This window comes from Ylistrum balloti, unplaced genomic scaffold (genome assembly GCF_031769215.1).
Source record: "Ylistrum balloti isolate Yb309-2 unplaced genomic scaffold, AGI_CSIRO_Ybal_v1 Utg371796, whole genome shotgun sequence".
In the NCBI taxonomy this organism is placed as follows: domain Eukaryota; kingdom Metazoa; phylum Mollusca; class Bivalvia; order Pectinida; family Pectinidae; genus Ylistrum; species Ylistrum balloti.
In genome coordinates this window covers 123,097-143,518 of record NW_026782896.1, presented here as the reverse complement: position 1 = coordinate 143,518, position 20,422 = coordinate 123,097, and the positions used below count along the sequence as shown (strand labels likewise).

General features: G+C 37.6%; 1 protein-coding gene across 1 annotated transcript in view; it reads right to left on the bottom strand.

Annotated features, from left to right (window-relative positions):
- Positions 1 to 20,422, bottom strand: part of LOC132563612 (muscle-specific protein 300 kDa-like) — a 224,432-nt gene that overhangs the window by 169,493 nt on the left and 34,517 nt on the right. Inside the window, 17 exon segments of the mRNA XM_060228353.1 lie at positions 2,916 to 3,092; positions 5,515 to 5,835; positions 6,213 to 6,321; positions 9,502 to 9,722; positions 10,109 to 10,270; positions 10,547 to 10,849; positions 11,071 to 11,220; positions 11,472 to 11,780; positions 12,230 to 12,798; positions 13,057 to 13,147; positions 13,492 to 13,773; positions 14,112 to 14,237; positions 14,284 to 14,493; positions 16,060 to 16,197; positions 17,112 to 17,203; positions 17,465 to 17,661; positions 17,955 to 18,082. Of these exon segments, the coding sequence (XP_060084336.1) occupies positions 2,916 to 3,092; positions 5,515 to 5,835; positions 6,213 to 6,321; positions 9,502 to 9,722; positions 10,109 to 10,270; positions 10,547 to 10,849; positions 11,071 to 11,220; positions 11,472 to 11,780; positions 12,230 to 12,798; positions 13,057 to 13,147; positions 13,492 to 13,773; positions 14,112 to 14,237; positions 14,284 to 14,493; positions 16,060 to 16,197; positions 17,112 to 17,203; positions 17,465 to 17,661; positions 17,955 to 18,082 (3,585 nt within the window).

The window sequence follows — 20,422 nt, the reverse complement described above, 5'->3', positions numbered from 1 at the left end:
TTAGTTACAAGTAACAATTAAATGTAGTTAGTTTAGAGACAAGGTCCTTCATGTTACTATATAAAGCCATGTTTGAAGAAAAAAACACTTTATTTTTCATTGTCATACATTATTATGTAAACAATACACTATATATGAAGGTAAGTTTCACTTTAAAATAATTTTGAATGTTTATAAATGAATATAGCCATGACCTGTGTAGTAGGGTCTTAGAAGGTAAATAGAGTATCTATAGCTGTGACCTGTGTAGTAGGGCCTTAGATGGTAAATAGAGTATCTATAGCTGTGACCTGTGTAGTAGGGTCTTAGAAGGTAAATAGAATATCTATAGCCATGACCTGTGTAGTAGGGTCTTAGAAGAGAAATAGAGTATCTATAGCTGTGACCTGTGTAGTAGGATCTTAGAAGGTAAATAGAGTATCTATAGCTGTGACCTGTGTAGTAGGGTCTTAGAAGGTAAATAGAGTATCTATAGCTGTGACCTGTGTAGTAGGGTCTTAGAAGGTAAATAGAGTATCTATAGCTGTGACCTGTGTAGTAGGGTCTTAGAAGGTAAATAGAGTATCTATAGCTGTGACCTGTGTAGTAGGGTCTTAGAAGGTAAATAGAGTATCTATAGCTGTGACCTGTGTAGTAGGGTCTTAGAAGGTAAATAGAGTATCTATAGCCATGACCTGTGTAGTGGGCCTTAGAAGAGAAATAGAATATCTATAGCTGTGACCTGTGTAGTAGGGCCTTAGAAGGTAAATAGAATATCTATAGCTGTGATCTGTGTAGTAGGGTCTTAGAAGGTAAATAGAGTATCTATAGCCATGACCTGTGTAGTAGGGTCTTAGAAGGTAAATAGAGTATCTATAGCTGTGACCTGTGTAGTAGGATCTTAGAAGGTAAATAGAGTATCTATAGCTGTGACCTGTGTAGTAGGGTCTTAGAAGGTAAATAGAGTATCTATAGCTGTGACCTGTGTAGTAGGGTCTTAGAAGGTAAATAGAGTATCTATAGCTGTGACCTGTGTAGTAGGGTCTTAGAAGGTAAATAGAGTATCTATAGCTGTGACCTGTGTAGTAGGGCCTTAGAAGGTAAATAGAGTATCTATAGCTGTGACCTGTGTAGTAGGGCCTTAGAAGGTAAATAGAGTATCTATAGCTGTGACCTGTGTAGTAGGGCCTTAGAAGGTAAATAGAGTATCTATAGCCATGACCTGTGTAGTGGGCCTTAGAAGAGAAATAGAATATCTATAGCTGTGACCTGTGTAGTAGGGCCTTAGAAGGTAAATAGAATATCTATAGCTGTGACCTGTGTAGTAGGTATTAGACGGTAAATAGATTATCTATAGCCATGACCTGTGTAGTAGGGTCTTAGAAGGTAAATAGAGTATCTATAGCTGTGACCTGTGTAGTAGGATCTTAGAAGGTAAATAGAGTATCTATAGCTGTGACCTGTGTAGTAGGGTCTTAGAAGGTAAATAGAGTATCTATAGCTGTGACCTGTGTAGTAGGGTCTTAGAAGGTAAATAGAGTATCTATAGCTGTGACCTGTGTAGTAGGGTCTTAGAAGGTAAATAGAGTATCTATAGCTGTGACCTGTGTAGTAGGGTCTTAGAAGGTAAATAGAGTATCTATAGCTGTGACCTGTGTAGTAGGGCCTTAGAAGGTAAATAGAGTATCTATAGCCATGACCTGTGTAGTAGGGTCTTAGAAGGTAAATAGAGTATCTATAGCTGTGACCTGTGTAGTAGGGTCTTAGAAGGTAAATAGAGTATCTATAGCTGTGACCTGTGTAGTAGGGTCTTAGAAGGTAAATAGAGTATCTATAGCTGTGACCTGTGTAGTAGGATCTTAGAAGGTAAATAGAGTATATATAGCTGTGACCTGTGTAGTAGGGTCTTAGAAGGTAAATAGAGTATCTATAGCTGTGACCTGTGTAGTAGGGTCTTAGAAGGTAAATAGAGTATCTATAGCTGTGACCTGTGTAGTAGGGTCTTAGAAGGTAAATAGAATATATATAGCTGTGACCTGTGTAGTAGGGTCTTAGAAGGTAAATAGAATATATATAGCTGTGACCTGTGTAGTAGGGTCTTAGAAGGTAAATAGAGTATCTATAGCTGTGACCTGTGTAGTAGGGTCTTAGAAGGTAAATAGAGTATCTATAGCTGTGACCTGTGTAGTAGGGTCTTAGAAGGTAAATAGAGTATCTATAGCTGTGAAAAAAACATGGCCTTTAAGTTACAGAGATAGGTTATATACAGGTAGACAGGTAACTTTGTAGGTGATTTACCTTAAGTTACAGAGATGGGTTATATACAGGTAGACAGGTAACTTTGTAGGTGATTTACCTTAAGTTACAGAGATGGGTTATATACAGGTAGACAGGTAACTTTGTAGGTGATTTACCTTAAGTTACAGAGATGGGTTATATACAGGTAGACAGGTAACTTTGTAGGTGATTTACTATAAGTTACAGTGATGGGTTGTATACAGGTAGACAGGTAACTTTGTAGGTGATTTACCTTAAGTTACAGTGATGTGTTATATACAGGTAGACAGGTAACTTTGTAGGTGATTTACATTAAGTTACAGAGATGGGTTATATACAGGTAGACAGGTAACTTTGTAGGTGATTTACTATAAGTTACAGTGATGGGTTGTATACAGGTAGACAGGTAACTTTGTAGGTGAATTTCCTTAAGTTACAGAGATGGGTTATATACAGGTAGACAGCTTACTTTGTAGGTGATTAACCTTAAGTTACAGAAATGGGTTATATACAGGTAGACAGGTAACTTTGTAGGTGATTAACCTTAAGTTACAGAAATGGGTTATATACAGGTAGACAGGTAACTTTGTAGGTGATTTACCTTAAGTTACAGAGATGGGTTATATACAGGTAGACAGGTAACTTTGTAGGTGATTTACCTTAAGTTTAGCATGCTTGGCTTTAGCAAGTTCATTAGTGTCTTTCCACCTCCTGTCTAGGTCAGTGACAGTCTTGTTTACAAAGCTGGGTGCATTGCGATCCTTTTGCAATCGTTTGCCAGCCTCAATATCAGCCATAATGTTGGGTCGTTCCGACTCAAGTTTTGTCATAATGCTCTGTAAAAACACAAACAGATGGCAATGATCTATTTCAACAACACATCAAATTACACATATTATAAAATCCTTGTTATACTCAGTGACTCAAATATTATTAAGGGTCTGACATGCATGCTAGTCTTAATTGTGAGTTTAAAGTGCAAAAGTTTTGATATTAAGATATATGTTAAAATCTCACATACAAATGTTATATTTTTAAATAGAGCTTGTTAATAAATTAATATTGTCTGAACAGTTATTCAATATTATTTATTAGAAATTAGCCAACTGAACATATTTCATACAAAACAAATCATATCAAAATATCCTGTACAACCAAATGGATAGACTAACAGAAGCAGTAGACAAATGTCCAGATGTACAGACAATATCAGGTTAGTTGAGAGTTGATGGAGTTGTTAAACATTTTTCTGATGTGAATTAAGATTGCACATCTTACTATGATTATTACAATTTTCTCTTGTTACAAAGATTTTGTACACTAAAGTATATCAATTTTGGTTATTTTCCAACATTACTGTATACAATCTACATCAGTAAGCAAGTCATATGCACATTAGTAATAGATAAGAAACAGTGATTACAAACTTAAAATGCCAAAATTTAAATATTGCATAAATATCAAAATGGTAATTTTTTAACTAGAATCTATACTGCTCAGCTTTAAGAAAGATCTCTTGATGGGTTCTTAAAAAACATTGATCACAAAATTCAAATGTCAAAATTCTAAATGACCATTGGTGGCCATCTTGAATATTGGGTATTTATTAAAATGGGATATAAACCACTACAAAACCCATACTGATCACATCCTGAAACGGTTTCTAGGAATGTATTATCTGTGGAGTTTTTGAAGGATGGATGGATGGATGGATGAACGGAATTGCAGACTGGCTGACTGACAGACAGACCACAGACATTGTTATTTGAAAAGCCTACCATCATCTTATGATTTATGATGGACTCAAGCAAACATCTCCTAACTACCTATACAGTCTACAGTCACAATATCTATAGCTTTATAGTATTTAACAGCACATTACAGTGTACAGGTAGATTTAAATAACACAACATTCATGCAGGACCAACGTAGATAATCATAATTCAATTTTCCTGTTTTTCTTGTATATTGATAAATGTGAACATTTGCACAAATATCTTAACACTTGCATAAATAATTATAACAAATTTTTAATCTTATAAAAATGATGTTAAGATTTGCATTGAATTCTAATAGCAAATTTAAATGACCAAACAGCTGGATATCATTCTTAACATTGAACGAGCCAGTATATACTACAATCAGATAGCGTTTGGTAATTTCTAAATAAAAAAACATGAAGAACAACTTTAAAGACAGAACAATAAATATGACAAGTTCTTATAATTATCTGTACAGAATATAGTGCACAATACACAAATACACAACAAAATGACCTACAGATCATTTCTTTAGTATACAAACTGTTCTTTTCAAAGAAATATGTGCATTATACAAATGAATAAAAGCCAAACAAAGAAGTCTGCTACACAACATCTAGAAGTTCCAGGCTACACAAGAAAACACACAACTAGCAGGAAGAAAACCTAGTTTGGTCACACACAAAATCAGGGTCTGTTCTGTGTTCACAACCAACCTATTTCTCAGATGGTTTCTTGGAAACAGACTTTATTTTACAAAAAAAAAAAAACCAAAAAAACAAACAAAAACCAGAAATGTATCCCGAAGAGACCTAAAACAGCCTCAGAATACTGGACTAAGCTGTATCCCAAGTGGAACCAGACCTTGAATTGTGAAATAATACTGTTAACAGAAAAGTAAAGTTTTGGTAAAAACCAAGAGGTATGTTGGAAGACAGGGAATTATTATATAATACAATCACCACACTCGTGTGTATTTACATTTCCCTGTCCAAATAAAACATAGGAAAACCAGAATCAGTGGTGGAGTATTGAATTAAACACAGTGACATGATGTGTACATTACTACAAGTACAGAATAGGAGGGTATACAGTGAGGACTGTGATACAACTGAGTCACCTAAAGTCAGTTAACAATCTGTATGTTGATTTTAAGTCTACGCTACTAAAGATCTGTGAAACAAGTGGTAACCACACTTAACATTGCTAAAAGCATGCATTTTAACACAGCCATGGTTCTACCTAGTTATTCAGTCTAACACCTAGGTATCTTATCTTTATTCAACATAATAACAAATTCCAATTTTTTCTTTAAAGCCTTGATCAAACCAATCCATAAAAAATTCAGTTATCTGGTAGGAAAATTCAAATCTTCTTCCATTTCAAACTAGAGACAATTATCTGTGATTCTTTTTTACTAATTTTTTCAACAAATCTAGACCTGCGAAGCATTGCAAGAACCACTACAAATTGCTGAGATATAAACAACTGCTATTACCTCATGTTCATGAAGGTATGCTCGAGCATCCTCCAGTCCATCAATGAATGGCTGATCCATCACTAGTTTCTGGGTCTCCTCCAACCAATTAGCTCGCTTGTCAATGCCATCTCGAAAGTCATAGGCCTTGGAAAAGATAGCCGATTTGTCACCTATTGGCTGCATCTTCGGTTGTAACCCTTGGAAACGAGCTAGCAGTTCCCGAAGACGTCGCTGCTCAGCAGAATTATCAGCATCTAGCGAATCTTTAAGTAATTCATCCAGATTCTCTTGCAGCCAAGAAGCATCATCTTCAAATTTACGCATGTTCCTCAATGCTTTCTGTATAGAAGAAGATGACATCAGGTTCACATTTTCTCTTTCGTCTGGGGATTTATGATAAAGATGTACGGAGACTGTACATTATCAAATGTTTAAAGGTATGTTCCTTAACGGTTTACACCTAAAACATCCTTTCTGATGTTAAAACTTTTGTGGTTAACACACACCTATACACATAATCATTGAATCTGGAGTCCTATTTACTGCAGTTTACTTTTGTGGTTTGTTTAAAGCCATGGAATTGAACATTCTACTCTACAAACATTGCAGGTATTTCTTTAAGATAATTTTGTAAAGTTTGATATGATAAGACTGACAGATCAGTCTGAGATGGCAAGGTATATGGTATGTTATAGGTGGGTTATAGAAGTCAGTACCTGGAACTTGTTCTGTAGATCTTTATATTCTTCACTTGTCAGGTTTTCATTCTGAAGTTGTTCCATCAGATCTTCCACCACTGCCACAGACGTTTGAAAGTCATCCAGCCTAAATTGACCAGAAAAAAAACATATCTATAAAGCCATTAACATTGGACACTTAGTACTAAAATTATAGGGGTGACTGTTGGACACTGAATACTAGAGTTACAGCGATAAGTGATGGACATTGAATACTACAGTTTTAGGGATGGATGTTGGACACTGAATACTAGAGTTACAGCGATAAGTGATGGACATTGAATACTAGAGTTTTAGGGATGGATGTTGGACAGAGTACTAGAGTTTTAGGGATGGATGTTGGACAGAGTACTAGAGTTTTAGGGATGGATGTTGGACAGAGTACTAGAGTTTTAGGGGTGGATGTTGGACAGAGTACTAGAGTTTTAGGGATGGATGTTGGACAGAGTACTAGAGTTTTAGGGATGGATGTTGGACAGAGTACTAGAGTTTTAGGGATGGATGTTGGACAGAGTACTAGAGTTTTAGGGATGGATGTTGGACAGAGTACTAGAGTTTTAGGGATGGATGTTGGACAGAGTACTAGAGTTTTAGGGATGGATGTTGGACAGAGTACTAGAGTTTTAGGGATGGATGTTGGACAGAGTACTAGAGTTTTATGTGTGGACAGAGTACTAGAGTTTTAGGGATGGATGTTGGACAGAGTACTAGAGTTTTAGGGATGGATGTTGGACAGAGTACTAGAGTTTTAGGGATGGATGTTGGACAGAGTACTAGAGTTTAGGGATGGATGTTGGACAGAGTACTAGAGTTTTAGGGATGGATGTTGGACAGAGTACTAGAGTTTTAGGGATGGATGTTGGACAGAGTACTAGAGTTTTAGGGATGGATGTTGGACAGAGTACTAGAGTTTTAGGGATGGATGTTGGACAGAGTACTAGAGTTTTAGGGATGGATGTTGGACAGAGTACTAGAGTTTTAGGGATGGATGTTGGACAGAGTACTAGAGTTTTAGGGATGGATGTTGGACAGAGTACTAGAGTTTAGGGATGGATGTTGGACAGAGTACTAGAGTTTTAGGGATGGATGTTGGACAGAGTACTAGAGTTTTAGGGATGGATGTTGGACAGAGTACTAAAGTTTTAGGGATGGATGTTGGACAGAGTACTAGAGTTTTAGGGATGGATGTTGGACAGAGTACTAGAGTTTTAGGGATGGATGTTGGACAGAGTACTAGAGTTTTAGGGATGGATGTTGGACAGAGTACTAGAGTTTTAGGGATGGATGTTGGACAGAGTACTAGAGTTTTAGGGATGGATGTTGGACAGAGTACTAGAGTTTTAGGGATGGATGTTGGACAGAGTACTAGAGTTTTAGGGATGGATGTTGGACAGAGTACTAGAGTTTTAGGGATGGATGTTGGACAGAGTACTAGAGTTTTAGGGATGGATGTTGGACAGAGTACTAGAGTTTTAGGGATGGATGTTGGACAGAGTACTAGAGTTTTAGGGATGGATGTTGGACAGAGTACTAGAGTTTTAGGGATGGATGTTGGACAGAGTACTAGAGTTTTGGATGTTGGACAGAGTACTAGAGTTGTTGGACAGAGTACTAGAGGGGATGGATGTTGGACAGAGTACTAGAGTTTTAGGGATGGATGTTGGACAGAGTACTAGAGTTTTAGGGATGGATGTTGGACAGAGTACTAGAGTTTTAGGGATGGATGTTGGACAGAGTACTAGAGTTTAGGGGTGGATGTTGGACAGAGTACTAGAGTTTAGGGATGGATGTTGGACAGAGTACTAGAGTTTAGGGATGGATGTTGGACAGAGTACTAGAGTTTAGGGATGGATGTTGGACAGAGTACTAGAGTTTTAGGGATGGATGTTGGACAGAGTACTAGAGTTTTAGGGATGGATGTTGGACAGAGTACTAGAGTTTTAGGGATGGATGTTGGACAGAGTACTACAGTTTTAGAGATGGATGTTGGACAGAGAACTAGAGTTTTAGGGATGGATGTTGGACAGAGTACTAGAGTTTTAGGGATGGATGTTGGACAGAGTACTAGAGTTTTAGGGATGGATGTTGGACAGAGTACTAGAGTTTTAGGGATGGATGTTGGACAGAGAACTAGAGTTTTAGGGATGGATGTTGGACAGAGTACTAGAGTTTTAGGGATGGATGTTGGACAGAGTACTAGAGTTTTAGGGATGGATGTTGGACAGAGTACTAGAGTTTTAGGGATGGATGTTGGACAGAGTACTAGAGTTTTAGGGATGGATGTTGGACAGAGTACTAGAGTTTTAGGGGTGGATGTTGGACAGAGTACTAGAGTTTTAGGGATGGATGTTGGACAGAGTACTAGAGTTTTAGGGATGGATGTTGGACAGAGTACTAGAGTTTTAGGATGTTGGACAAAGTACTAGAGTTTTAGGGATGGATGTTGGACAGAGTACTAGAGTTTTAGGGATGGATGTTGGACACTGAATACTAGAGTTACAGCGATAAGTGATGGGATACTAGAGTTTTAGGGATGGATGTTGGACAGAGTACTAGAGTTTTAGGGATGGATGTTGGACAGAGTACTAGAGTTTAGGGATGGATGTTGGACAGAGTACTAGAGTTTTAGGGGTGGATGTTGGACACTGAATACTAGAGTTACAGCGATAAGTGATGGACATTGAATACTACAGTTTTAGGGATGGATGTTGGACAGAGTACTAGAGTTTTAGGGGTGGATGTTGGACAGAGTACTAGAGTTTTAGGGGTGGATGTTGGACAGAGTACTAGAGTTTTAGGGATGGATGTTGGACAGAGTACTAGAGTTTAGGGGTGGATGTTGGACAGAGTACTAGAGTTTTAGGGGTGGATGTTGGACAGAGTACTAGAGTTTTAGGATGGATGTTGGACAGAGTACTAGAGTTTTAGGGATGGATGTTGGACAGAGTACTAGAGTTTTAGGGGTGGATGTTGGACACTGAATACTAGAGTTACAGCGATAAGTGATGGACAGAGTACTAGAGTTTTAGGGATGGATGTTGGACAGAGTACTAGAGTTTTAGGGATGGATGTTGGACAGAGTACTAGAGTTTTAGGGGTGGATGTTGGACACTGAATACTAGAGTTACAGCGATAAGTGATGGACAGAGTACTAGAGTTTTAGGGGTGGATGTTGGACAATGTATTAGAGTTTTAGGGGTGGATGTTGGACAGAGTACTAGAGTTTTAGGGATGGATGTTGGACACTGAATACTGATGTTGAACCTACTTTTGATTGTAATCTTTCCATCTTTCCGGAAGTTGTTTCAAATCAAGGTGAGTGGAATCTAGAGCCTGATTGAGCTGAGCCCAACGAGCAGCATGTTCCTCATAACGGTCCTGAAGTGATGTCTCACGACGGTCCAACTTCAGTACATCATTAGCCAGCTTCTGCATCTTCTCTAGGCATTGTGTGCAGGTCTGTGTAAACTGACCCTCCACAAACAGTTGCTACAAATATTAACAAAGTCTTTCAAGGCTGTATTCAGCTTTGTACTTAATTTTTTATATAGTATTTTAATCAGCTGTGCAACATACTTGGACAAGAAGCCAATAAAAAAAAAGCCTTGCCTGGATTATTGGACTATTTAAGTCTTGGTTTCTGTTATCTATATGATGGAACACAACCCCAATCTCTTCATTACTTAACAAAAAGAAACTGGAAGGCTTTACATGACTTTAGATAATTTTTTCCTTTCTGCCATGAAATTGTTTCTTAACAAAACAACAGATTGAAAGGTCCCTTCAAAAAATTCTTCAAATACTTAAGTTGATTACTATATACCTATGGATCTTATTAGAGGACAAATGGTAAAATCAATGTTGCCTTGTCTTACCCTGTGCTTCCTTAGAACCTCCCGGACATTTTCATTTTTCTGTAATGACTGTCGTTCTTGTGTAAGCGTCTGTTCAGCAGAGTCCAGACATTGGACGTAAATTTCCTCTGGTACCAGGAACTCCAGCATGGTCAGTCTGATAGGGGCTTGGCTAGTGACCGCCTGACAAAGACAGGTACATTATCGATGATTGCCAGTCAAGTTTTAATCAGGTAAAGATTTAACGTCAATCTAGACAAACTTTCATCCTAAGGTCCATCTATCATTCTGTTTAATGTTCACCAGCAGGTGAAACAGTTGTACTAAATGACAAATGAAAACCTCATACCCCCAAAAGCTAATCATTATCAAAACTGATTAGGATTTTTAGAAAGGCTTGACCAGAATAAATTAAAATGAGCTGACTTAGATTTCTCTGCAGGAAGATACTCTACTCACCTTCCAGCGTTCCCGAATGGTATCCAGATTATGTTTGAGATCACCCTGTTCCTGTCGGTCTAGACTGGACAGAATTTCTTGCCCACAGTTTTGATAATCCTCAAACAGTCTATTGTCAATACGGTTAAAGAATTTCTTGTGTTTCCTAATGAGACTATCTGGGTCATCAGCCCCGTCACTAAGCACAGCCTCTGCCTGGGCTAGCCACGCCTCCACAGCTTCCTGTTTCTGCTGGAGAACTCGCCATTGCCGTGACTGATTCTCCAGTCTTTTCTCCCAGTCTTTGGCCGACGTAATACATGCCTGCAAAAAAACATTTGAATGTCTGTTATTAAAATTCTCAAAAAAATCTAAATCAATCCCACAGCCAAAAAAATGCTCTTCACAACTCTCAATAACTTCTACTTCAAAAGGAATTCCCCCCCAAAAAAAAAGAATAACAAGAAGTTTGTATATAGATACAAAAAAGAGAATATCATTTTAGGAATCCAATTCTACTAACAAAAAATGTTGCAGGAACAGACCTGAAATCGTTGGTTGGTGTCATCCATTGGTCTATCGACTGGATCAAAGTTGACATTGTCTAATTTGGGTTTTGTTGATGAAACTTTCTGGTGTACTTTATTTTTACTTTCCATGATGGATTTCTGGTAGGTAACTTCTGAGAAAAATGCCTACAAAATAAACAAAGTTAATTATCTCCAGACATAAAAAATCTTTATCCAGTTCACAGACTATGTTACTTTATAATAGACTTGAAGAGAATCAAGCATCCAAGCTAATTATAAATAATAATTGTAATCAATATGTTCCAACTCATTGTTGAAATTGGACATCTTTAATCCAGCGGTCAAATGCTGGAAAGCATCCTTAAATGATAAAAACAAAAACAAAAATACATAAAAATGAAGAAGTGCATGCCTACCTTGTGTTTTTCAAGACAAGCCTCTGTAGCTGGAGGAGTTCCCTCCATCTTATGTGTGGCAAGAACAGCCTCTCCTTTATCCAGCCATGCGTTCAAGTCAGAAATTCCTGTCTCTAAGGACTCAACATTTGGAAGCACTGCTTTAAGATATTTCAGTTTTTCAGGAATTTCTTTTCTCACCTTCACAATGACTTCCTTTTGAATGTTGAGAGTGTGAAGCATTTCATTAACAATATCCTGAGAGCTATCCTTAACTAATGACTGAGCTGTTTTTGTGGTCACTTTGAAATCATTCTCCATATCAGTGATCTGACCATTGACAAGCTGTGGAAAAAGAGCATGCAATCATGTTCATTTAAATGTGCTACAATTCATTCTCATTATTTACTTTATGTTATGGAAATGTTATTTTCATGATCTATATTTAACTTTCTGGAACAAGCAAGTATATGATAGACGTCATGTGACAAACATTAAAAGGTGGACATTATGGGACAAACATAAAAAGGAGGATATTATGTGACAAACATTACAAGGTGGACATTATGGGACAAACATTAGAAGATGGACATTATGGGACAAACATAAAAAGGAGGATATTATGGGACAAACATTAAAAGGTGGACATTATGGAACAAACATTACAAGGTGGACATTATGGGACAAACATAAAAAAAGGACATTATGGGACAAACATTAAAAGGTGGACATTATGGGACAAACATTGCCATTAGTGGTATGATGAATCAGTCATTTACTTGATTAGAAGATTAGAAGGATGTAGAATGATTGACACTTACATCAATATCCTGTAGGTAATCTTTAAGTGTGGAATGTACACAAGGAACTTCAAGACCAAGCAGTTCCTCAGCATTTCTTAGCCAATCTGAGATCCTGTCAACACCTTTGCCATAAGACACCCGAGCCTTGCCAATCACTTCCACATTCTGGAATGTTGTAAACCCATCTGATAAACCGACAAATTTTTGCATTAGATAATCCACAGTTTGCTGAACCTCGACAGCCACTGGTTCACGACATGCCTCAATCAAGTACTGTCCACACTCCTTTAAAATGTTCTGTTTCTCTTCATATTGTGGGAGCTCACTGAAAAAGCTTTGTTTGTCTTCTGTTGTTCCGTGTGATAGTTTGGCTTCACCTTCTTCTACCCAGGGAGTCAGAATGTCTACACAAACTGTGAACCGTTTCCAATGCTCTACAGTGTCTTCCAGAACATTTTCCGACTTTTTCACTTGTGGTGCATCCTCTTTCCAGGCCGAGGATTCCTCCTCCATCACCTTGGTCACTCGACTCTTTTCATCCTGATCTGTATAATTACAAACACAAGCTTTGATGTGATGACAGCTGTTTGTTGGTTGATATAAGGTTTATACTAATCTCCTAAAGATTATTCTCTCTCAAAAAGTGATTTAACTCTGCAATGCACCTCAAAGTCTCCTGTAGGACATTCAGATATTAGATAAGCTTCGACCAATTTCTAGCAACCATGATCATAATCACTTTAAATCTCCAGAATACAGGTATAAAACAGAAATTTTCAACAAGAAAACAATATGCAACATACCTGCAATTTTCTTGAAGCCCTCAGCTCTTTTTTTCAGTTCCTCAAATGAATGGTCATAACGGCGAAATAAATGTCCAGCTGTGACAAAATCCTGAAAGATTAAGATGAATCAGTATTGCTATGAAATACAACCACATGAAATTTGATACATTAAAACAGAATTAATAGAGAAATCTTTCATCAGTTTCCTGAATTCTGAGAAAAAGCTTCATTCTTGTTACAAGCTTTTGCTTAATTTGACAATTTCTATCATAAAATAAAATCATCTTCATAGTTCTCAGTTGAAAGGTCACAGTTCTCAGTTGAAAGGTCACAGTTCTCAGTTGAAAGGTCATAGTTCTCAGTTGAAAGGCCATAGTTCTCAGTTGAAAGGTCAGAGTTCTCAGTTGAAAGGTCTGATAAGGATAACACATGAAGGTAAGTAAGAAGAGGTACCTGGTAGTCATTAAGTAACTGTTCCACTTCCTTTTGTTTGCCAAGTTTGGCTGTCCACTGTAGTAAACGGGCCTCTGTTGGCTCCCGTAGTGCTAAAATTCTCTGATGGTATTCATCAAACTCTAGTCTCTTTTCCCGTACTGGTGCTTCCTTTGCCAGGACCTGTAATCTCTGTGCTAAATTATCTAGCTGTGGTCCAGGTAAAAACTCACCATCATAACGACCAGATTTCTTCACCTGAGCAAAAAACTGTTTGTAGGGTTCCAGTTCCTTGAAAAATTCCTGAAAATAGATATTTAAGTCACTAAGGCAACACCAAATACTTCATCAAACAAGTGAACATTTTGTGAGCTAATCACATCCTTATACATAACACAATACCTACAGACAGACATGGTACCTACCTTGTGGTCTCCAGCTAGTTTGACACAATACCTACAGACAGACATGGTACCTACCTTGTGGTCTCCAGCTAGTTTGACACAATACCTACAGACAGACATGGTACCTACCTTGTGGTCTCCAGCTAGTTTGACACAATACCTACAGACAGACATGGTACCTACCTTGTGGTCTCCAGCTAGTTTGACACAATACCTACAGACAGACATGGTACCTACCTTGTGGTCCCCAGCCAGTTTAGCAAGCTGATTTGCCATGTCTTCATGATTATCTAGTTCTTCTGGCTTTGATTCCATAATTTCCTCTGCCTGATTTAGCCAGTTTGACACAATACCCAAAGTCACCTCCAGCTAGTTTGACACAATACCTACAGACAGACATGGTACCTACCTTGTGAAATTTTCCTAGTCGCCCTGGGAGACTAGCATCCAGTTTCCACAGCCACATTCTTGTCTGTCGATAAACCTGGTTCCACCGAGTATCCAGTTCCTTCCACTGTTCTGGTGTTAACCTCTGGAGGCTCTTTGTCTTGGCTTTCTCCTCTAACTTTTTGAAAATTTTCTCTCGCCTGTCCACCTCAGTTTTAAAAGCCAGGTAGTCCTGAAGATAACAATAAACCCAAAGTTGTTAATGGCAGGATAATGTGAGCACTGTACCCTGTCTAAACCAGACCTTCAGTGCAGCTACCTGTACTTACACCTGTCTAAACCAGACCTTCAGTGCAGCTACCTGTACTTACACCTGTCTAAACCAGACCTTCAGTGCAGCTACCTGTACTTACACCTGTCTAAACCCAGACCTTAGTGCAGCTACCTGTACTTACCTGTCTAAAGCAGACCCTCATTTGTATATCTACCTGTACCTGTCTAAACCAGACCTTCCAGTGCAGCTACCTGTACTTACACCTGTCTAAACCAGACCTTCAGTGCAGCTACCTGTACTTACACCTGTCTAAACCAGACCTTCAGTGCAGCTACCTGTACTTACACCTGTCTAAACCAGACCTTCAGTGCAGCTACCTGTACTTACACCTGTCTAAACCAGACCTTCAGTGCAGCTACCTGTACTTACACCTGTCTAAACCAGACCTTCAGTATAGCTACCTGTACTTACACCTGTCTAAACCAGACCTTCAGTATAGCTACCTGTACTTACACCTGTCTAAACCAGACCTTCAGTATAGCTACCTGTACTTACACCTGTCTAAACCAGACCTTCAGTATAGCTACCTGTACTTACACCTGTCTAAACCAGACCTTCAGTATAGCTACCTGTACTTACACCTGTCTAAAACAGACCCTCATTTGTATATCTACCTGTACTTATACCTGTCTAAAGCAGACCCTCATTTGTATATCTACCTGTACTTACACCTGTCTAAACCAGACCCTCAGCTGTATAGCAACCTGTACTTACGCCTGTCTAAACCAGACCCTCAGTTTTATAAAACTCTGTACTAACACCTGTCTAAACCAGACCCTCAGTTTTATAAAACTCTGTACTAACACCTGTCTAAACCAGACCCTCAGAAACCTGTATTAACACTTGTATTGTTGATTAGATAAGTCCCTTGTGGAGCACAAAGACCGTGACCGAAGGTAATCAGTACAACATCACTAGTACATCATCACTAGTACTTGTAACAATATCACAGGAACATCCTTCAGGTTAAGTTCCAATATCTAAAAAGTATACAGTTTACATGTCTGTTTGTCTGCTGAACCACACATTCTGTACTGAGATTGAGGATTCTGAAGTTTCTGGGGACCCACCCTTATCTCTCTAAACAAACATGTCTTCTACAAACAAAACACTGCTCCTTCTCCCATAAATCTGTATTTGTTCAAACATCTTACATTATAATGATATGTTATAAATTAAATAGTTGTCATCTGTGTGTCACAGCAAGGTCACATCAAGGTCACTGAAGAAGGTTATTCCCTGATCTGTGTACACAAGTTGTGTTGTTTAAAGTGAACCCATCAATGCAGTAAACAAGATGCATTCAGGTACACAATCCCAGACAGAAGACCAACTATGTACTCCTGCTGTCAGTCTGGGTGACAATCTGCCACATTTAAGAACAGAAAGCCTACCATGTACTCCTCCTCTCAGTCAATGGCAAGCTGGACGACAATGTGCCATGTCAGAAGACAGAAAACTTACCATGTACTCTTGCTGTCGGTCAGTGACTGGCTGGTCAACAATCTGCAGTACTTCATCTGCCTCACTGTTCAGCCATGCCATCAAATCTGTGTAGTCTGCCAATTCCTGCTCTGCAGGATTTTTCTTCCTCTTTGCAAGCTGTAAAAAGATGAAGTCAAATACCAGTAATGATAACATTTTCTGTCTATTTAACAACAATTTGAGGACCAATAAAAGAAAAAGAGAGGTCTTATTATAAACAGTACAATGAATATCAGCTGAGCACGAACAGCTGATCGGCAGTTCTTGACCTTTTATTTTACATCACCTTGTCTTCCCCTCACTGGACAAGGGAATGGAAAGGGGGAATTCCCCATCAGTGGAAAGGGGAGATTCCCCCTCAGTGGAAAGAGGGGATTCCCTCTCAGTGGAAAGGGGGGATTCCCTCTCAGTAGAGAGGGGAGATTCTCATGTTAAGACAACTGCATGACATCATAGTCAATTCATTGATGACACATCAACCAATCAACAATGTCACGTTAATAATGCCAAGCAATGATGGCAATATTACAAACATATGCGCAAGACCAGCAGGGAAAAGTAGAACTCATCATACAGTTTAATGTGAGTGAAATAAGCATGTGTACAATAGTAATTTACCAAACCTCATATTTGTCAACTTGAGAATCTTCGCTGGTTGAGGTCCCACGAATTTATCCCAAACGGTATTTACTGTTTCTTTTTCCAGGTATCATTTCAACCAAAAGGATAATCCCTTCATCTACTACAATGATTTTCTTCTACGTAGGTATCTCTCAAAAGGATTGAAACCTCACTAAGTCAAAGGTCATATGCTCTCATTCTACTGCATGTTGATCTTTTACAATATTGTAATCTCTTAGAAAAATCGGTGAGGAAATTATGTGTTATGATATCTTAATTCTTTATAACAAGAGACTTGTCATGTCAATGGCCACTTGAGTTGATATTGAAATGATATACTATTTATAGATCTGTCCGAGATCTGTTGTACTACTGTCAAAATCCTACAGATCTCAACAGTCTTAACTTACTGAGGGATCTTCTCCAGCCTCTGGGTAGGCCTTCAGAAACTGGGCCACATATGTCATGATGGATTTCTCGTCTGGTTTCTCGACATCCACATCTGCAACACAAAATTGTGTGAATAGATAAAGTGAAAACAAGGATGGTTCACACCTCATATCACATGACAAACTGAGATAAACTGCATATTCAATATTCAGTATATGCAATTTTATCTGTGTACAGCAAACATTTTGAAAAACCTTTTTTTTTTTTTTCTTTTTTTTTTTTACTTTTATTTTCAAACTCAGTTAAATGATAGATGATTGCATACTATGAAAGACCACAACAAACATCTAAGCTAATTCCCTTGTAGACAAACCTTCTGGATCAAGCAGACGTGGAATTCCTAGAGAATTCTCTGCGGTGGAGAAGGCTTGTTCCAAGTTCACACGTGCATTCTGTTGTCGCACTTGATCGAAGTCAATCAGGTCAGGACGAATTGTGTGTATGATTGCATTAAACGCCAAACCATCACGCCAGCTCTTCCCAAAATTGTTGATTTCAATTCCATAGCGTCTGTAAACAAACGTTATCAAAATGTCATTGGTCAAGAAATGTTTACAAAATAATGTCTATAAACAGATGTAATTAATAAAATCTTGTCTGTAAACAGACGTTTATAGAAATATAGGGTAACCATCATATTCCGTTGATTTTTTATCATTTTCTTACTACATAACCATACACAGTATAAAAATTACACACAAAACTTTAAATTTATTTCTTTTTTCTGTATATTGTATATATATGAAATATACTCTTGTTTTAGTAATGTTTCAGCAACATGGAGCAACAAAACTCTCATTTACTTTGTAATAGCATTTCCTGTCCATGCCAACAACGCCTTCTTTGCATTCATTCGAAATTTCTCAAGGGCAGATAACTCTCGTGGCTGGCCATCCTCACCCACACCAGCTTGAGCAAACGTGTCTTCAATCTAGAGAGTAAAACCATTGACTGATCAACACCTGTCTAGTTTGATCTGAATGATGACATACAAGCATATCTCACATATCAGATATATATGTAGGTTTTATTGTGCTACATGTAAACAATACATTCTAATCACAGTAAAATAAAACAAGGAACTTTAAACAATGCATTTACTACTTCCATTAACAAGATAACCAACACCTCTGTTTATGTTAATGTAATCTCAGTGTTACCATGGCAATGTGTCGCCTGTCATAAAAGAACTTTTTCTCCAGTAAGGATAGTAATCTGAACATGACACAACCATCTCTAACTCTTCCTGGCTATAATTGTCACAATTGATCACACAAACAGGATTTATTCTTTTCTGCTACATTGTTGTATGACCACAAGATCAGCTTTTCTTTTCTGATAGAAACAATTGGATTTATTAATCTAATTAATTTCAACACAATTAACATGATTTTCTGGTACATCAATGTAAAATTACTGACTGGCTTTATTTCGTTCAAAATTTACAGAAATAATATCTAATTCAGTGTAAAATAAACGGTAAAATATACTGACGTAGTTAATAGCATGTCTGGCTTGTCTAGGTTTTATAACAACGATAACTTCTATATATAATTACACAGCTTTACTTAAGGTCATCAAATTTACTCGTAACCAACATGCTATTTATTTACAAACAGATAATGTTCCTAACCCTTTTAGAATAGAAAACAATAATTGACCCATTTATATATAGACACACTTCAACTCTTCGAACACCAAATCTCACACAAGGATTACTTAAGGGCTTACTACAAAGTAAACAAGGTTTTCATGTGTCAATATACAATGAACCTTCATAATTTGATCCTCCCACCGCGGAACCTTAGCTCTGTTGAACCATAAATCATTGTTTGACTGACCTGTCAATTTTATGAAAGGCCTGACAGGTTCACCTTTACACCGGGAGATCAATAATTACTACTAAAACTGGTGTGTATGGATTAGTCTATCTATAAACCTATCTGTGTTAGGCCTAAAAGTTCACCTATTAGTTAACTGTTATAAAAATCCTTAACCACTACAACAAACTGCTGTCAATAAATCCTTTAAAAGGACATCCACCACAAGTATTTGATGAAGCTTGTCTGAAGTGTTGGACTTGAGGTCAGGTCAAACCAAATTTTGTGAATAGTCCTGAAGAATTCCCTCCCTGATGCCATGAATTTTTTAAATGATGACAGGTCACTTTTATTCCACCAATAGGCATAACGTGTCAATTTGACGACAGTGACTCATTATCATGATTGGGACTCAATATGATGATAGCAACTCCATAAGAAAATATCAACTCAATATGACAGTAATTCAATAGAGCAAAAGTGACTCAATATGATGATTGTGACTCAATATGATTAGATTGATAAGTAAATCAATATGCCAGTGACTATATGATAGTAACTCAATATGTCTACAGGACGATTGTGACTCAATACGGTAACAGACTTGACGTGAAAATGACTCCTATGATGATAGTGACTCAATATGGTAACAGACTCGACATGAAAATGCTTCCTATGATGATAGTGACTCAATATGGTAACAGACTCGACGTGAAAATGACTCCTATGATGATAGTGACTCAATATGGTAACAGACTCGACATGAAAATGACTCCTATGATGATAGTGACTCAATATGGTAACAGACCCAACGTAAAAATGACTCCTTTGAGGATAGTGACTCAAAATGACAATTATACCAAAGGATGATTGTGACTCGTTATGGCAGTGGCTCAATATGTTGATCCTGACTCAATACTGAAAAGGTCTCCTATGATAATAGTGACTCAATATGATGACAGTTTCTCAAAATGATCCTAGTAACTCAGTGTATTGATTGTAGCTAAACATAACCACGTCAATTCAACTGAAAACTTATGACAGCAACTCAAATGAAATTACCCAAGATGATAGATTTAATTTGACGAGAGTTACTGATGTCGATTAAATGATACAGCTTAGAAAAAAAAGAGAACAGAATACATAAAAGATCAATTCCAGTGTGATTGACAGAGGAAATGATCTCTAACTGTAATCAAACACGATCCACAAAACACCAAACCAAAAATCTGTATTTAATGATTTTGAATAATGTCTTCAGTATCGTTCATTTAAAATCAATGAAAGATTATTAAATGTCAAAGTCACCATTCATATTAAATTTCAAGGATATCCCTGATGTCAACCAAACCTGCAATATCTTAGGAACAGACAAACAGTAGAGGAACTTTGATATTATGTCTATAACCAATGACTGAAATTTGGCTTTGACAAGATATAGTAAAAATCTT